Source organism: Rhinopithecus bieti, unplaced genomic scaffold, assembly GCF_001698545.2.
Source record: "Rhinopithecus bieti isolate Rb0 unplaced genomic scaffold, ASM169854v2 scaffold_51345, whole genome shotgun sequence".
Lineage (NCBI taxonomy): Eukaryota > Metazoa > Chordata > Mammalia > Primates > Cercopithecidae > Rhinopithecus > Rhinopithecus bieti.
This window is the reverse complement of record NW_016820792.1, coordinates 1,554,309-1,569,664: the sequence shown is the minus strand read 5'-3', so window position 1 is coordinate 1,569,664 and position 15,356 is coordinate 1,554,309. Positions and strand designations below refer to the sequence as shown.

General features: G+C 41.4%; 1 protein-coding gene and 1 pseudogene across 2 annotated transcripts in view; both read left to right on the top strand.

Annotated features, from left to right (window-relative positions):
* The first annotated feature begins 4,436 nt into the window (after positions 1–4,436).
* The window catches only part of TUT7 (terminal uridylyl transferase 7), a 66,581-nt gene continuing 55,661 nt past the window's right edge, over positions 4,437–15,356 (top strand). Inside the window, exons 1-5 of the mRNA XM_017859925.1 lie at positions 4,437–4,691; positions 5,729–6,279; positions 12,454–12,635; positions 13,147–13,263; positions 13,776–13,953. Coding sequence (XP_017715414.1) covers positions 5,760–6,279; positions 12,454–12,635; positions 13,147–13,263; positions 13,776–13,953 — 997 coding nt within the window. The 5' untranslated portion in view covers positions 4,437–4,691; positions 5,729–5,759. The remainder of the gene's footprint in view (positions 4,692–5,728; positions 6,280–12,453; positions 12,636–13,146; positions 13,264–13,775; positions 13,954–15,356) is intronic.
* Positions 14,858–15,351, top strand: LOC108520517 (40S ribosomal protein S15a pseudogene; annotated as a pseudogene). Its single transcript, XR_001882926.1, has one exon. The product of XR_001882926.1 is annotated as a 40S ribosomal protein S15a pseudogene (transcript).

Below are 15,356 nucleotides of genomic sequence, written 5' to 3'. Positions count from 1 at the left end.
CCCCATCAGAGGCCCTGGTTTCTTTCTGTAGCTCAGGGTCCTACTTAAGCTTCAGCCATCTGGCCCTTCTTTGAGTTTCATACTTTGTTTGGCTCTCGCTAGCTTGCAAGTTGATAAATCGATATGTCTTTTCTCCTGTTAATCTGTCTATTGTCAGTTTGTTTTATAGATTCAAACCATCAAAACTTCTGAGGGTATAAATTTCCTTCTGCCTTTACAGAAGCAATTGTACCAACTTGGTGTCCTATAATTCATTTCAATTCTATCTACCTGGCAATAGTGTCAGATCCCACAGGTGAGGGTTCAGCCCTACAAGCTTGCCCCCACTTCAGATAGCAATCGTGAGTCCAAGCCACCCATACTTCTGACTGACTGGTTTCTGAGGTTCCCGTGTCCCCAGTAGCCCAGAGAACTCAGGAAAACACGTTTACTGATTTATTATAAATGATATTATAAGGTATACAGATGACCAGCCAGATGAAGAGGTACACAGGGCAAGGTTGGGCAGCAGGGCACAGAGCTTCCATGCCCTCTCTAGGTGAGCCAATGTCCAGCACCTACATGTGTTCAACTATAGGGACTCTCATCAAATCCTTTTGTTCTTGATCTCCGGCCCCCTCCTCCCCTTCACAGAGGTCAGTTGGTGAAGCTCAAAGTTCTAACCCTCTATTCCTCCAATCACTTGGTCTTTCTGGTGATTAGCCCCCATGCTGAGGCTATGTAGGGCCCCCACCCTAAATCATCTCATTAGCATAAACTCAGGAGTTTAGGGGCTCACTATGAACACGGAAAGACACTTCTATCACTCAGGAAATTTCAAGGATTTTAAGAGCTCTATGACAGAAACTGGGGACAAAGGCCAAATCTATTTTATATTATACCACTGGGGTAAGAGGAATAAGGGCTGAGATCGGCAGGTAAAGGGAAAGGCCTTGAGCCATTGAAGGACTTTGGTTTTTACTCCCAGAGAAATTGGGAGCCAGTGAAGGGTTTTGAGGGGGAGCTCACTCTGGCTTTTAACATGCATTTTCTGGCTACTGTGTCAAGAGTAGATTGGAGGAGCCAGGCACAGTGGCTCATGCCTGTAATCCCAGCAATTTGGAAGGCCAAGGCGAATGCATCACCTGAGGTTGGGAGTTCGAGACCAGCCTGACCAACATGGAGAAACCCCATCTCTACTAAAAATACAAAATTAGCCAGGTGTGGTGGCTCATGCCTGTAATCCCAGCTACTCGGGGGACTGAGGTGGGAGAACTGCTCGAACCCAGGAGGCGGAGGTTGTGGTGAGTCGAGATCATGCCATTGCACTCCATCCTGGGCAACAAGAGCAAAACTCCATCTCAGAAAAAAAAAAAAAAAGAGTAGATTGGAGGACAAGGTGGAAGCAAGTGATAGTGGTGAGCATCTGGCCGGAAGCAGAGAAAGTGGTGATAAGTTACTGGACTCCGGACAGGTTTGAAGGAGGAACCAACATAACTTGCTAACAACGTGGATAAAAACCACTGGCATTTAAGCATTAGAGCTCTAAAAACTGAAAACCAAACCAAACCAAACAAAATAAACCACTGGGGAAAAAATTAGGCTGATAAAACTATGAATATAATTCCTGTATTTCTGACTCCATGGCTGTATAGAAAAAAAGCACTGAGTTTGTTAAAAGTTGACTTGTCAAGATGTACTACAATGTTAATTTCAAGATAGAATTACAAGAATGTCAAGATATATTACATGTATTACAATGTTAATTTCAAGATAGAATCACAAGAATTTCAAGATGTATTACAATGTTAAGCTCAAGATAGAAAATACATTGTAACATATGGAGCAGTGTTAATGTCCTCTAAGCATAGCTTAACAGTAAAGAGCAGCCTTTGCCACATTTCTGCTCCAGGTTGTTGGAAATATGTCAAGACCATGAAGCAATCACCACAAAGATTCTGAGAAACTCATTAATCCTTCCAGTGACATCCAAAGAAAAATCAAACCAAAATTTCCAACCAGATTGTAAGGATTCCTAGGACCAACTTAAATATCCATTACAGCATAATATGGACAGAAAAAGGTATATTCTGTTGTCAATATATTTTGATTAGCACTGCATCTTATTTTAGAGAGCCTGATTTGGCCTCAAGACAAATCTTAAAAGCAACTATTAGAATAAAAGAAGTTGGGCTTTGGGAAAGACGTTGAAGAAAATGCAAATTTAAAACGTTTTATTTTTTAAATTTATTTTTGAGAGAGACGGTATTGCCCTGTTGCCAAGCCTGGAGTGTGGTGGCACCAACATAGTTTACTGCAGCCTCCAACTCTTGGGCTTAAGGTATCGTCCTACCTCAGCCTCCAGGGTTGCTGAGACTACAAGCAGGAGCCAAAGTGCCTGGCAAAAATATTTTAAATCCGACCAGGCGTGGTGGCTTACACCTGTAATCCCAGCACTTTGGGAGGCCGAGGCAGGTGGATCACTTGAGGTCAGGAGTTCAAGACCAGCCTGGCCAACATGGTGATACCCCCCCCTACTAAAAATACAAAAATTAACCAGGCATGGTGGTGCATATCTGCTACTAGGGAGGCTGGGGCAGGATAATCACTTGAACCTGGGAGGCAGAGGATGGAGAGAGCCAAGATCGCACCACTGCAGTCCAGCCTGGGCAACACAGTAAGACTCTGTCTCAAAAAAAAAAAAAAAAAAAAAAAATTTAAATCCTTAGAAAGATGTATCCTCTGCTGCTACTCTAGAACTCTAGGTGGAAGCAGAGGTTGCAGTGAGTGGAGATCATGCCACTGCACTCCAGCCTGGGCAACAGAGTGACACTCCATCTCAAAAAAAAATAAATAAATAAAGGTATTTAAATCCTTAAAAAGATGCGTCCTCTAGTGCTACTTTAGAACTCTAGGTGGAGGCAGATTTCTAAACCAGTTCTTTTGTACAGGAATTACTGGTTTGGGTGGGGCGTGGTGACGCTGCTGTCTCAGAATTAATGTAATCATGCATCATCACACTCCCTTTTGGACTCTATATTTTCAAGGCCACTGTCTGCCTGTTGAAGAGATTATCAGTTTGATCCTCATGTATTTTCAGAATCAAAATATCTAAGTAAGGAATTATATAAAAGTTGTAGGAATGTGTTTTACATCACTTTTAATATAGCCACATGGTTAATAACAGCCTCATATTCAGGGTTTGGATTGCAGCAGTGCCATTTACTTCACTGCAAGTGCTAAACGTCCTCATCTTTAAAAGTGGGATAATGATATAGTCTTCCTGAAGTTGTGAGGATTGTAGAAGTTAAGGCTGTGTATGGTGGATCACCCCTGTCATCCCACCACTTTGGGAGGCCAAGGTGGGAGGATGCTCGAGGCCAGGAATTGGAAAGCAGCCTGAGCAACATAGGAGACCCCTGTCTCTACAAAAATAAATAAAATAAAGGAGTTAGTATTTGTAAAGCCTTCACAACAGTTACTGGCGCTTTGCGTGTTATTATTTTAAGGCCATTGCCCCATAGGACCTGATAGCTTTCTATTTACATGCTTTAAAAAAGCAGAGAAATGGAAACTCGATTTTCCCAACGCTCCCTAATTTCACTAGTTGCTTGATGCTTTTCAAAGCATTTAGAACACTGCAAACAGCAAGGAAGGTCATACAGTAAAGAAATAAATAAAAAGCAACACCGAGTTCGAGGTGTGCGTTCTTCAAAAATTCGAATTGAACGCTCCCTGGTCACCCCTTGCCATTACACATATTCTTCGAAATGTACTAATTTTTTTTTTTTTTTTTTTTAAGTAAAAGTAATCCTTACACAACCTAAGAAAAAAGCAGAGCATTTTCCTTGACCACTTTGAGATCTGGGTGAGCAGTGGATGTTTAAATGCTGGCATTTCTACAAGGTCGGCAATTAAGAATTCACGAAAACATGAATCACTCCGAATTATCAGGAAAACACTAAGAGCGCTAGGAGGCCTCGGAGCCTTTACTCCCCCTAGAAGCAACCGGTGAGCACCCTGGGGCAAAGCCGAGGTCCCGAGCGCTGGGAAGGCGGCTGTGCCCGACCGCCGGCTCCGCGTCCCTCTCCGGGTGCGTAAGTCTGGGCTCCCGCGCCTCTCCCGAGCATTCAGCGCCCCGAGCAGAGAGGGTAACCAGAGGAGCGTCGAAGCCCGGAGAGAGAAGGAGCAGGCGCTGCTCTGGTAAGAAGCTCGGGCCTCGCCCCCGCGCGCTGGCGAACCGGCTATCCAGCGAGCCAGTAATCCGCCCGCGCTAAAGGGCGCACCCGGGGCCCAGACCCGAGGCCCGACACCTAGAGGGAGTACGCTGGGGTACCGGACTGGACAGGCCAGGCGGGGCCAGGCGCGGGAGGCGGGGCCAGGCAGGGAGGCGGGGCCGGAGCGTGGGCGGGGCACCGCGGGGCGGGGCGCGCGCGGCGCGCGTTTCCGGTGGTGTGCGCGGCGGAGCGCTAGGGCGGGGGCACAGTCGGCTCCCAATCGCGCACAATGAGACAGCGCTGAGCGCCGGAAGTGGGGCCGAAGGAAAACACGGAGAGGGAGCCCGGCCGGGATAGGAAGAAGCTGGGGACCGCGGCGAAGGTGGTGAGTGCTCCTGGGCGCCTTCTCCCAACGTCCCTGCCAGACTCGCCTCCGGGCTGATTCTCCAGTTGGTTTCCTGGACTCCAGAGTAGTGGTCCGGCCTGGCCCCGGAGGTACGTTGGTTCCATCCCCCGCCGGCTTCCTCGCACCAGTTTGGGTGACCGAGGAACCCCCAGGCCGGCAGAGACTGAGCTCTCGGGTTCGAGTCCGTGTTTTCACTTTTTGTCAGACTGCGGGCGCAGAAGATGGGATTTGGGTCAAGACATTCGGCTCTGGCCCCTTGGCTGGCCGGGGGAACCCTGGAACCCCATGGAGACAGCAGGTCACTTCCTGCTTCCTGGTCCCCACGGTGGCTTCTTGGCCAGGAGTGCAGGGACGCCTCCTCTTTCTCCACGTCGGTCTCAAAAGGGTGGAAACTAAGGCAGATCGGTGGTGGAGCGGTCAGATGGGGATTGAAGAGGAGTGTCATTCCTCAGGGAATTGCTGTTCCTGACAAAACCAAACTTGTTTGGGGTTGGAGAATGGGGATTGAGGAGGTTAGCTGGAGTTGTCCCTTGATCGGAAACCCAGCCCCTTTGATTACAGCTGCACCTTGGTCGGAAGCCCAACCCCTCCGTAACCTAAGCGCTCAAAGCCGGTCTGTCCAGAGTAGTGGTGGTGAAGGGACGGAAAATTGGAGTTGAAAGATGTAGTACTCCGTTCACGTAAAGTTTCAGTGTATAACACTTACAAGTAATTGCCAACTTAAAAAAAAAAAAGACTGTTTCGGTAGTTTAGTAATAATATTGCCTAGGGATGAGGTTTTCTTTGAAGAGAAACGCTTTGTTACAGAGGAAAAAGCCCACCATACTTGGTTTGAGTAATACTCTACTATGCTACCGTTCTGGAACCTATAGACCTTCTCTTAGTCACAGATTTAATCTTCATGCTAAATAGTAAGTATTAATTTTCATGAAGACTTAGAGGACCAAGCCTCCCAACCTCTAGAGTATGGCACTGATTATTAAGAATGTGATAGAATTTTTACTTTAAAAAAATAGGGAAAGAGTTTCACAGGCTTTGGGCATCTGTACGATAAATGTGTTATTTTGTATACTTGTATGATATCTTGTTATACAGTTTGATATTTTCCCACAATGCCTTCTTTCAGGTGCAAAGTAAGAAAATTGAAGTCAAAGACGATGGGAGATACAGCAAAACCTTATTTCGCGAAGCGCACTAAAGACCGGGGGACTATGGATGATGATGACTTCAGAAGGGGTCACCCCCAACAAGATTATTTAATAATAGATGACCATGCTAAAGGCCATGGCAGTAAGATGGAAAAGGGCCTTCAAAAAAAAAAGATAACACCAGGGAACTATGGGAATACCCCCAGAAAAGGACCATGTGCTGTTTCCAGCAATCCATATGCATTTAAAAACCCAATCTACAGTCAACCTGCTTGGATGAATGACAGCCACAAAGATCAGAGTAAGAGATGGCTGTCTGATGAACATACTGGTAATTCAGACAACTGGAGAGAATTCAAACCTGGACCTAGAATTCCTATTATAAACCGACAAAGAAAAGACTCCTTTCAGGAAAATGAAGACGGTTATCGGTGGCAAGACACAAGAGGCTGCAGAACTGTGAGACGACTGTTTCATAAAGACCTAACAAGCCTAGAAACCACGTCAGAAATGGAAGCAGGAAGTCCTGGTAATGTTTTCCAACTTGTCAGATCACAGCCTCAGAGTCAGCAATGTCTTATTCTTTTTCATCCAAATGAATTTTGTTACTTTCAGCAATTTTGTTTCAGTGTTTCATAGTTTCTGTTTTAAGAAGTGGTCACTTAGTGTGATTATTTTAAGGATTGTAATCATGATGTTTGGGCAGCTTCAACACATTTCACATGTTGATCCCTTTAAAAGTTTACTTTGCCCCAAGGCTCATTTTACTGAAGTAAACATGTTTTCTGTAACGTGTTTTTTATGGAAGAGGGTAGCTATATGCCCCAGGGGACCATATCGTAATTGCTCAGTGGTTTTTGTGTTTTCAAAATTATGATTATAATTTTGTATTTGAATAATTAATGTGTTCATAATATAAATGACAGAATATAGAGGTTGTTTTTTAAAAAAAACTTACTTGTTGATGTAAAAACACAGTATACACTGTGTATATCTCCTGCCACAGGAGATATATCTTTTGGGTGTAGTGTCAGTGTCCCGAGATGGATAATCTGAGATCTTTGTTTTTCAAAAGGGATCATGACAAACAGGTTGAGAAACAAGTTTAGAAAGTCAGACATAGATTCAAGCTTTGCTGTTTAGTTTCAGTAAGACCAAAACTAATTTCTCAGTGCCCTCACATGCTTGGTTAATTGCCCCAAAGGGATAATAAGGAGGTAATATGTTTTCTAAAAGTAAAAGTAGATTTTGTCCATGTGGCAATGATTTCTACAAACAGGAAGGTTATTTTTATCTAATGGGTAATATTTACTGAAATGAAATAAAGTCACAAATTGGATGGAAAAAAATGAAACTATCATAGTTGGAAACATGGACTTGTAAGTTTATTGACTGAAAGCATTTTTTAGTGGTCGTACAGAATGTGCTTCAAACTGGCCAGCACTGTTAAATAAATTTTTTTAGTTTAAATGCATTCAGGGAATATGGACACTTTCTAGATCGCCCAATGCCTTTTCTCTTCATGTTTTCTCACAGTGGCCAGTTCATACACAGGTTACCTATAAGGCGTTTGAGTTTGTGTCCCATGCATATGAATACTTAAAAGCAAAAGGTCGTCTTTTATTTTATAAGGTCTTAGGATAAAATGAAAGTCTCAAGCACTTACTGATATTAAATGGGGGGAAATGTGCTATTTGATATTTTTTTCTTTTTTCGTAGATTCTTCTAGTTGTCAGATCCATTTATTTATTTTTTATTTTATTTTGTGTTTTGAGATGGAGTCTGGCTGTGTCACCCAGGCTGGAGTACAGTGGCGCGATCTTGGCTCACTGCAACCTCCGCCTCCCGGGTTCAAGCGATTCTCCTGTCTCATCCCCCAGAGTAGCTGGGACTAGAGGGGCATGCCACCACACCCGGCTAATTTTTGTATTTTTTATAGAGACAGGGTTTCACCATGTTGGCCAGACTGGTCTCGAACTCCTAACCTCCGGTAATCTACCCACCTTGGCCTCCCAAAATGCTGGGATTACAGGTGTGAGCCACCGCACTCGGCCTGATTTTTTTTTTTTTTCTTTGAGACATTCTTGCTGTGTCACCCAGGCTGGAGTGCAGTGATGTGACCTCCTGTCACTACACCCCCTGCCTCCCAGGATCAAGCAATTCTCAAGTCAGCCTCCCGAGTAGCTGGGACTACAGGTGCACACCACCATGCCCAGCTGATTTTTCTATTTTTTAAATAGAGATAGGGTTTCTCCCTGTTGGCCAGGCTGGTCTTGAACTCCTGACCTCGAGTGATCCACCCGCCTCGGCTTTCCAAAGTGCTGGGATTACAGGCGTGAGCTACCGCGCCTGGCCCTCAGATATTTTTAAATTGGAAAATTAAGAGTATATATCAATATCAAGTAGCAGAAACAGAATGAAGTGTTATAAAGGCGTTAAGTAGTAGGGAGACACAAAACTTAAATCTTTAAGCTAGGAATAGCTTAAAGAATTATCTGATGCAGCACTCTGTTGTGATATATCAAAGATGGAATCACAATTTTACAAATCAGGCAGCTGCAACTCGGAGAGGTTAAATTTACACGGACCTGTTTATGCAGAGCAGTAAATGAGGAAGTAGAACTAAAATTGGGGACTCTGCTACTCTGGCCATTAACTCAGCCTCGCTGGACCTGAAATCCTGACGGCGGAGCCGAACATTTCTTGATAATTTCTGGGCTTTTAATTTGTGTTTTCTTTGTTAAAATTGTGTCTATTTAAGTGTTTCTGTATTACTGTGTCTAGGTGGGATATGGGCATTTAATTTTGTTACCTGTAGGCGGTCTTGTAGAAGTTGATCTTGAAAACCATTTTACTTTATTATTATCATTATTATTATTTTTGAGACGGAGTCTCACTCTGTCATCCAGGCTGGAGTGCAGTGGTGCGATCTTGGCTCACTGCAGCCTCCATCTCCCAGGTTCAAGCAATTCTCCTGCCTCAGCCTCCTGAGTAGCTGTGACTACAGGCATGCACCACCACACCCGGCTAATTTTTGTGTTTTTAGTAGAGTCGGGGTTTCAGCATGTTGGCCAGGGCTAGTCTCGATCTCCTGACCTCCTGAACTGCCTGCCTTGACCTCCCAAAGTGTTGGGAGTACAGGTGTGAGCCACCGCACCCAGCTGAAAAGCATTTTAAAAAGAAAGTTTATCAAAAATTTGCAGCTACACATTAAAAGGAACTATTTGCTGACCACGGAAACTTATGTTTTCTTATTTTATTTGTATTCTTATAAAAGCAACTAAAGAAGTTGCTTTTAAATGTATTTGAATAAGAAATTAATTTTGCTATCTTTTTATTGGAGGTAATTCAAAAGCTTGCATGCTTTCCCTGTATGGCACACAGGTATATGCTTTCACAGTTATTAAGTAAAGAGTTATTCAGTTTCTGTCCCTTGAAAATCTTCATATAGGAAGTATTAAGCTTTGGTATAGCATTATTTACTTTAGAGAGATTCAACTGAAAGTATAAACTAAAAAGGATCTCATTAAAAGATTGAAATTTCTTTATCAAAATTGTGTCTTAATAAGGAAGGGTCTTATTCAACAATGTGAGAAGATATAATGGAAATTATAATACATTTGCTTTTTGTTTTCCCCTCAATACAGTACTACCTTCTGTTTTTTTCAGCTCTACATTACTGCCCCTACTTTAGCCCTCAAATGTCCTAGATTGCCAATTTAATGTATTTGGGACATTGCCATTAATGATCTTAGCTGGAAAGCATCCACTCAAATACACATATCCTTTGTGAACCATATACAAATAAAATATGGGAAACTTGGAATGCTGAATATAGGGAACTCTTATTACAATAAATCTGAGGTAAGCCAGGTAGTCTTCCTCCAAGTAATTATGAGAATTTTTCTTTTTCTCTTTTGTTTTTTTTGAGATGGAGTTTCACTCTTGTCAACCAGGCTGGAGCGCAATAGTGCGATCTTGGCTCACCGCAGCCTCCCAAGTTCAAACAATTCTCCTTTCTTGGCCTCCCAAGTAGCTGGGATTACAGGTGCCTGCCACCACACCCAGCAAATTTTTGTATTTTTAGTAGGGACGGGGTTTCACCATGTTGGCCAGGATGGTCTCGAACTCCCAACCTCAGGTGATCTGCCTGCCTCAGCCTCCCAAAGTGCTGAGATTACAGGCATGAACTGTCACACCTGGCCGACAATTTTTCATCGGTACCTAGCTTTACCCTCCAAGAGTCCCTCTGGTGAGATTTTGACAGTTTTTACCACACATGCCTGTGAAACTAGGTTTAGAAGGTTATATTGCCTTTCAGTGCTAGTCCACTCCAGATGTGAATGCGTATGTTCCAAGAAGGGATTTTAGTAATTTCTCTCCAGTTTTTATGTTGTTAGTTAGAAGGCTGAATTTCAGGATTTCATCCTTTTTTTGTTTGTTTGTTTTATAGACAGAGTTTCACTTTGTCACCCCGGCTGAAGTACAATGGTGCAATCATGACTCACCGCAGCCTCACCTCCTAGGCTTAAGCAGTCCTTCCATCTCAGCCTCCCAAGTAGCTGGGACCACAGGAGTGAGTCATCTTGCCTGGCTAATTTTTTTCATTTTTGCTAGAGATGACATCTCACTGTGTTGCCCAGGCTGGTCTTGAACTCCTGAGCTCAAGCAGTCCCTCCCACCTCAGCCTCCCAAAGCCTCCCAAAGTGGAATTACAGGCATGACCCACTGCACCTGGCCCCATCCATATTTTAATCTGTATTTTCAGTCCCTTTGATTTAGCCATGTGTTCTTGGAGAAGTTATTCTCTTGAATTAGCATTGTCCCCATCTGTACGATGGGGACAATATTAGTATTAGCAGGATTGCTGTAGGGATTAAATGAGGCAGTACATATAAAGTGCTTTACATCTATTGCGTAATAAGATACACCATCGTGGTAGCTGCCGTTATCTGACAGAATTTCTAAAGCCATCCACTTCTGTTTAAAAGCAGTAGGAGTTAATTGTGGTCTTTGGAGGAAGAGAGAAGTTACTCTTTCTAGAAAATGACAGCAAATATAGTTATATGGAGAAGCCTTTGTGACCAGAAGAGAGGAAGAGTTTAAAAAAGGAATTCGGTTCCCTATCACTTACTGGCTTGCGAACTAACAGGGGCTTTTCTAAAGCGTATTGCAATGTTATTTTAAATTTGTAATGAGTTTTTGCCTAAGAAACCTGTAATAAACACTGAAGTTAGATGCAACTTTTTTCGATAATGTTTACTAAATGAGCATGGATATATCTCTAAGTAAAAGAAATGCTTATCTGAAAAAAAAATTGTTTTCGACCAGAAATGCAGGCCCTAAAAGATTATAATAATTTAATTGGGAGTGGGGGGTATTAAAAAGGAAGTATTAAGTTAGCCCAAGGTAGCCTGATTTTCTGTTGAAACGACAACTTAGCTTTTAGTATTTTATTTGTTCCGTGCATTTTGATGGAGTTTTTGAAACTGCTTTTCCAACACTGTAATTTTTGTAATTTTCTCGTATTATGGAAGTTGTTTGCAGAGTTAATTTTGTGATTGTCACCTCAGGTAGTTTTAGCACAGTGCTTGCTTCCTATCCTTTAGAGCTCTCAGCAAGCTTTTTAAAAATTAGAGGTCCTATAAAATTTCCTTTTCAGCCAGCCAGTTCGTTGTAATTGCCATACTAGTAGTCATGAGTTCCTCTGAAAACTTGATGGAGGAATTACTTCATGTAGGGCGTTTCAGTAAGTTTATATTTCCAAGCACTAATGTGTTACTAATAGTTTCATTTTTTAAAGCTCGATATAAGTTATCAGAACTATCTAAAGCAATTTTTTATCGTTTAATCCCACAATCACTTTAACAAGTTGAAAAGTTGTAGCTTTTAAAAAGGAACAGGATTTCTTTTTCATTATAAGGATTATAGAACTAATAGCAGAGTTTATAAACAAATGTACTTAGAGAAAACTTTTGTTTCAGTTGCCAGTTGTTTTTTTCCTTTGAAATATGCTCAGCATACAGGCCGTTCAAAGAAGCTAAAATGAAAGTAAAGGTAAAATGAGAGATAGTTGTCCTTAGTAAATAAAATTTTGGCTTGGACTTCTTCATATTAATGGAGGTACCCAGCTTATGTGTTGTCGAAGTCTAAATTTGCAACTAAATGATTGATTTTTCACTCCAGATGAGGATATAATTGATTTCTGAGTTGTCCAGGGGTACATTGTCCATTTTGCCTTATTGAGATTGTTCACTTACAGAAGATGAAAGCAAATGTGGATGGTTTTAATGAGAATAATAGGTGTACTTACAGATGTTATGGAATATATAAGATATATTTACAATATGTATTGTAATATATTAAATATAATAGAATTATACATATACTTGCCTATAATTTTTCTGTTGCTTTACTATGCTCAGCAGTATACCAGGAAGAGATAATAAAAATCAAATTATATGACTGAAGTAGAATTCTTCTAAGTTTTCCAAAAGATGATTTTATGGATTAATGTCTGCAGGTGATGCACTCACTGAATACAGTATTCAAGCATGTTGTCCATGGGACGCTACCTTTCCTTCTGCTCTGCATTCAGATGGGATTTATTCTCTCACATGATTTAATACATATGTAAGGTCTGCTTTTTACTCAGGAGTAGCATTATTTAATATTGCCGATAATATTTCTCCCCCAACTGAAGAAAACAAGAAGCAGAGGTCCAGACCTAGGAAGCCACGGAAGACTAGAAATGAGGAAAATGAGCAGGATGGAGACTTGGAAGGCCCTGTGATCGACGAGTCTGTGCTTTCAACGAAGGAGCTGCTAGGCTTACAGCAGGCTGAGGAGAGACTGAAGAGAGACTGCATTGACAGGCTCAAAAGGGTAACATCCTTATATATATATTTATTGGTTAGAATCCTGGTTTTGGCCTCAATTTTGTTATTAATTGAGTATGCATGCTGTGATCAATTAGATATCCTACTTTGGTTATCAGTATTTAAGCACTACAAGTTAAAAGTGATATCCAGTGTGATTTAATAGGATTAGGAGTCATTGCTATTGTACCTAAAATGACTGTTAGGGTAGTGATAAAGGGAACAATGACAGTAGCAATTTTAAAAGTGAAGAAGCCAGGCACAGTGGCGTTCCTGTAGCCCCAATTACCTGCGAGGCTGAGGTAAGAGGATTGCTTGAGTTCAGGAGTTTGGGGCTGTAGTATGCTCTAATAGCATCTGTGAATAGCCAGTTCACTCCAGCTTGGGCAACATAGTGAAACTCCTGTCTCTTTAGAGAAAAGAAATTGAAGGGGAAATCATTTCCTGGCTGATTTTGTTTATCTGAATATTTGGTTTTACTACTTATGTCTCTCTAAATAAATCTCTTCAAATTATAGCGACCACGAAACTACCCTGCAGCCAAGTACACCTGCAGACTCTGTGATGTTTTAATTGAATCCATTGCATTTGCCCATAAGCATATCAAGGAGAAGAGGCACAAGAAAAACATTAAGGTAAATTGAATGTAACCCAAACAAGTCTGCTTACCTGTGAGTTGTTATTACTTGTCATCTCTGTGGCTTTTTTCTCCTTAAGGCTATGATATTGATAACTTTACTGCTTTATTTATTGGATATATTTGAGCCAAAATACATAATACTGGTCAGATGTATTTACTGGTTAATTTTGTGAATTTCCTTAAGGGCAGCATCAGGATATATGAAGTCATTGATAGGACCCAGGTATATGTCCTTATACTAGTATTAAAGCAAACAGTGTTTGTAAGTGCTCTTTTTAATATTCTTTCCTTACACTTTCTCCTTATGCCCGCCTATCCTCTGTTATCACTGATCCACATTATGTGCAAAAGGAAGTATGTATATGTTTGATAGGATGAAAAATAACACAGCTAAGATGAGAAGGGAGGGCTAAGAAAAAGAAAACTCTATAGGGCGTTGTCTTCGTGAATGGTAGAAGGTAAAATTACGTGTAAGTCATTTTTAATCTCAACATTTGATCTTAAAAGGAGAAGCAAGAGGAAGAGTTGCTCACTACGTTACCCCCACCAACACCCTCCCAGATAAATGCAGTTGGCATTGCCATTGACAAAGTGGTACAGGAATTTGGCTTACACAATGAGAACTTGGAACAGAGGCTAGAAATTAAACGTATCATGGAAAATGTGTTCCAACACAAGTTACCAGGTATTTTCTAGATTTGTTTTTCTATTTAACTACCTAAATTCATTCATTCATTTCTCCTACCAGTAGTAATTTTCACCAAATAAAAATTTATTTCCCATGTCATGAAGCTCTCATGTTTTCTGTTTTTTTTTGTTTTTTGTTTTCCCTAGCTTTCCCCAAGGTAACAAGGACTTTCATATGCATTGTCATTCCATTATCAATTTTACCCTGTGTGCGAACTTTAAGTTGAATGCCCCGCATTATTGGGACACTATGGGACTCTTGTGTATATATTTGTTTGCCTTTCCACTCATCTAAATTGACACCATATTTTGAGTTAAAATCAAGAGAAGTATCCTGAAGTTATTTTCAGGTTATTCATGTCAAAAAAAAAAAAAGATTTTATTTAACTGTACTTAAAAGAATTGCAGCATCTAAAATGAACTTTGAAAACCAGTTTTAATAAATTTGTATTGGATTTTATGCACTGTTGAGTTGATTTTCCAAGTTATGTCTGTCTTCTGCCTGTTTTTAACTTTAGACCTTTGGCATGATAGGGAGGGGGGACAACTATTTGGAGTGTATTATATGAAAATTTAAGGTCAGATATGCTCAATACCTGACACAACTGCTGTCAATCCTTGATAGCAGCAAACCCCACCCCACATCGTCCCCCAACCCCCACTGGCCATTCGTATTTAGGTAAATGGTTGGAATAGCTTAATCATTCTCAGTCCTTGCTGTGCATCAGAATTACCTGTGAAATCATGGACAACTATTTTTACGAAGCTCGACAAGTGATTCTGATCCACAGCTAGGGTTGGAATCATTATTTGTGTTTTGTCACCTTATAAATCTTGAAACTATTTGTTCTACTGAAAGATCATACATACAGTATTTGTAGCAGATATACTTTCATAAGAATAAGGGAAAATCCTCTTTCCGCCATCTTTCCGCGCAGCCACAATGGTGCGCATGAATGTCCTGGCTGATGCTCTCAAGAGCATCAACAATGCCGAAGAGAGAAGCAAACGCCAGGTGCTTATTAGGCCGTGCTCCAAAGTCATCGTCCGGTTTCTCACTGTGATGATGAAGCATGGTTACATTGGCGAACTTGAAATCATTGATGATCACAGAGCTGGGAAAATTGTTGTGAACCTTACAGGCAGGCTAAACAAGTGTGGAGTGATCAGCCCCAGATTTGATGTGCAACTCAAAGATCTAGAAAAATGGCAGAATAACCTGCTTCCATCCCGCCAGTTTGGTTTCGTTGTACTGACAACCTCAGCTGGCATCATGGACCATGAAGAAGCAAGACGAAAACACACAGGAGGGAAAATCCTGGGATTCTTTTTCTAGGGATGTAATACATACATTTACAAATAAAATGCCTCATGGACAAAAAAAAAAAAAAAAAAATTATC